General features: G+C 34.3%; 1 protein-coding gene across 1 annotated transcript in view; it reads right to left on the reverse strand.

Annotated features, from left to right (window-relative positions):
* The window catches only part of LOC118331630 (myosin regulatory light chain 2B, cardiac muscle isoform-like), a 6,755-nt gene extending 3,610 nt beyond the window's left edge, over positions 1–3,145 (reverse strand). The window contains exons 1-3 of the mRNA XM_035666691.1: positions 3,075–3,145; positions 920–1,009; positions 174–249 (exon numbers count right to left, since the gene is read on the reverse strand). Coding sequence (XP_035522584.1) covers positions 174–249; positions 920–1,009; positions 3,075–3,077 — 169 coding nt within the window. The 5' untranslated portion in view covers positions 3,078–3,145. The remainder of the gene's footprint in view (positions 1–173; positions 250–919; positions 1,010–3,074) is intronic.
* Between the last annotated feature and the right edge of the window lie 887 nt (positions 3,146–4,032).

The raw sequence follows: 4,032 nt of genomic DNA on the forward strand, positions 1-4,032 counted from the left end.
CGACTCATTTCTCCTTTAAAGTCAATGGGATTACTGCAGCCAATGGAGCTCCCCCTGCTGGTTGTAACATAGAATGCAGGTTTAAGACACTTCTGAGTTGGTTTCAATGGTTCAGACCCGAAAGCTCTTTCCTTTATTTATACTAATACTATATTAAGAAAGAGGCAGCTCACCCAGGGCAGCATATGTGTCTCTCAGGTCCCCCTTGTCAATGAAACCATCTCTGTTCTGGTCCATGATGGTGAAAGCCTGCAGAGACACACAGAGATCTTTATAATATAATATTATAGTTTGTCAATAACAGAAACAGGCCTTAAAGCATCTGATTAATGTTATCAATGCCCTAATTAATTAATCAATATTCAACATCGCTGAGCAAATATTCAGGAAATAAGTTATAATATCTTTAAAGAGCTAAAGTATAAAAGTAGTTATTCTCAGTGTTATTATGATAGATGGTAATGTAGCTAATTTAAAAGTTTTTAATTAGCCTACAGTAATTAAAGTTAAAGGGATAGTTTAACATTTGTAAAATACATTAACACTTTTTTTGAAGACTGATCGATTATGTCAACCTAAAACTTAAAAATCAGAAATTGATAAAAACTTACCAATTTGGTCCAAAATGTTTTATTTGTTGCACAATTTAGTTTTATATCAATGTCTTTATAGAAAGTATACAATATAAGTGCAAATTTAAAAGTAAATGTTTGTCTTGCAAGTTCATGTCTATTTTCCAAATAAAGTTTAAAAAAAAAACTTATTTCAAGTACAGTCAGGATGTTGTTAGCCTAGCTTAGCATAAAGACTAGAAGCAGACACTGCAATAAAGTCCATCCATTAAGATCTATGCAGACAATGTGTTTACTTCGTAACGACTCGCTCAGACAGAATTATTTACGATAAACAACAATCTCACCTCCTTGAACTCTTGAATCTGCGACTGCTCAAACATGCTGAACACGTTGGAGCCGCCCTCGGGCGACTTCTTCTTCGCCTTCTTCGGTGACTGATGGGAGAATATGAGAGATATTGTTCGTACATTAAAGGTTGCTCCAGTTGAACATTCCGTTGCTGTAGCAACCAACTGCACTGGCAGAGTTCCGTGGCAGTTTAACTGACATTGTTACAGCCACCATTTTGTGTCTTTTATCTTCCCTTTAAATGCCCTTATTATCCATACAAACTCCTTTTATTGCAGCTGATTTAGTAGTTTAGTAAGACGTTTTGTTTGTTGATCAACTTACTGCTAACCAAGCTAGCCACTAGCTTATACTGGCTACCGGCTACCCGAGCCTAATACAACTTTTTAGCAAAGTAGCTAACTATTAATTTATTGGTTGTGTATTTTACTCTTTTAACTTTTACTTGTGAACTGCATGTCTATGTTTATTAGATTATTTACTGTTTCTATGAGAACTTCTTGTTTATTCCTACACTTTTAAGAATTTATTATATAAAGATTTATTTATTTGATATCTCCTTTATTTCGCCTGCAGCAGTTGGTTTCATCTTACTGAAGCTAGCCACTACAAGCTATCACAGGTTAATACAACATTTTAGCTATATAGCTAGCCGTTGTTTTTTTTTCTGTATTCTTTCTGTGTATTTACTCTTTTAAGTTTTACTTGTGGACTTCATGTGTATGTTTATTAGATTATTTACTGTTTCTATGAACACTTAATGTTGATTTTTCCTTGTTTCTTTCTATTTTAAGAATTCAGTTTCATTGTTACAACCAGTTTAGGAAATTAGCACCAACCAAATTCTGGTAAAATACTGAAGTGTTGGTAGATTTCAGACAGAAAATAATTATTTACTATTGAGTGGCTGGTGAATTTAAACATTTATCTGTAAGTAGCTGGTAGTTTCTCATTTTAACACGTTAATTTCCCACTCATGTTACTACACTAACTCACCAAATGCCATATGAATAACATGAAATTAGACTCTCAAAGTCAAATTATGCGTACAGTAATAAATGCAAAGCTTTGTAAAACAACTTTTTTCCTGAGCATAAACTAAAAGAAAGTGTAGAAAGGAAGTTTTTAACAGTACCTTTGGTCTAACTCTGTTTTCACAGTTTTAAAAATTGCTGTGTTCATGGTGAGGGCAGAAGAGTCCGAAGATAACGCTCCATCAAGGGCATTTAGCTTCATCTATTTATGTGTTTGGCTTCATTTCAATGACACTGAAATATAAGAGTCACGAGTGCACGAGTGTATACGTTGGATCACAAGAGCAACACGTCAAACAGGTTGAAGATTAAATATGGAGGCAGACATTACTACTACACAATATACACCACAATATACAATACAAATATTAACTATATTTATATGCTGGTTACTATCAGTTTGGGTTCAAATGCTGTCGAATTTAACTCATTAATTTAGATTGACGAGGTGTCAGGAATTAATGGCCTCCATGTGGTCCATTAATTCCTGATAACGGACACCTCGTCAGGCATTATCTCTTACTCAAATCACACAGTATTCACTCAGACCAAAGTTAATTAATTAATTATTAAAAGTTAATGTATCGGTTATGGCCACATTTTAGACAAAGTGATAAGTAACAACAATTTATTGATTTCTAATGCCACCTTCTAGATATTTATATTAAAGGATTTACTAATGTGCCACAATAATGTTTTTAAATTCAAATATCTTCATTTGGGGGCTTCAAAACTAGTAACTAAGTTAAAAAAAACATTCTTTTTTATTTGTGCTGTAAAAACAAAATACCCAGTTAAAAGTTATTAATCAGGAATATAAGTTAGTGCCACTTAAAAATACTAGTAAAAGCTGCTTAATCAAGAATCTTTTTAAACCAAAAAAAATAATAATTTGTATTACTTTCAGGTAAATTAACTTATCTGGATTTACAGTGATGTTGCCATAACTCAAAAACATTAAATCAAACATTTTAGAGTGTATAAGTTAATATTGTTGCTTTGAAATTGTATTAAAACGCACAGATTTACATCCGTGGGACTCGAACCCGTGACCTCAGTATTTCTAACATCCTGGCTACAGACAAATAAAGGAGGATGTGAAGGAGTTCAGTCTTACCATGATGAGGAGTTTCTTCACACAATCTGAACCTGAGAGATAACGTCCGACACTGCCTCTGCTGTTTTATAGACCTGGCCACACATCATCCACCTGGGCTAAGTTTAGACAATCGGGGGTGGATTAATATTCCAGGTATTCCTGCCTTATAGAGGCCGAACACTTCACACCCATCTTCATCATCCATAAAACTTCTATTGTTATCCGCTGTATTGACAGGAGGAGCTGTCACCACAGGGCGGGAATGGGCCATGAACAAATGCTCATACCTGAAGCTTCATCCAGGCTAATCATAGCTCACAGTAGCGCCCACATTAGCTCTATAATAAAATAATACCCCCCCGAGGGTTAGAAGAGGGCTTTAAAACATTAAAGCGACCTTCAATTTGATTTAATTTCATTATTTATTTCATTATATTAATTTTCAAGTTCTGTTTCAGTTTTTATGTGTTTACAATTCAGTTTTTCTGAATTTCATTGTGAATCAAAGAGCAGCTCGGGACAGAAAGAAAGCAGATTAATTTACTTTAATTATTTATAGTATGAAAACACTCGTGCTGAACCTCGAGTAGCTGAAGAAACAGCTGTTATTGATGGTTTATAAAAGATAAAACTGCTGTATCACCAACTTGTGGACACACGACCTTGACAGGGCAGACACATGTTTTGGATGACTGATATGTTATCTAAAGCAGGTGTATATTTTTATATCCATTGTGTCTGGTCTGTATGTACTGTATGTGCACACAGTTGTACATTGATGTAATTAGTCTCTGATGGCTGAGATATACTGTATGGCAGTGCTTCTTTTTCCACGAGGGAGCCCTTTTCTATCATTAATAAACTGACTCAGTGACATATTTTATGGATATTTCATATTAGAGTCAAACAGTGAACTCAGTAAGTTTGTGTAAAACCAGTGATTTGGATGAATTTTGAGCAGATTGTTTCCTGTTTA

This window comes from Morone saxatilis, unplaced genomic scaffold (genome assembly GCF_004916995.1).
Source record: "Morone saxatilis isolate NCDOM2014 unplaced genomic scaffold, NCSU_SB_2.0 Contig20, whole genome shotgun sequence".
In the NCBI taxonomy this organism is placed as follows: Eukaryota; Metazoa; Chordata; class Actinopteri; family Moronidae; genus Morone; species Morone saxatilis.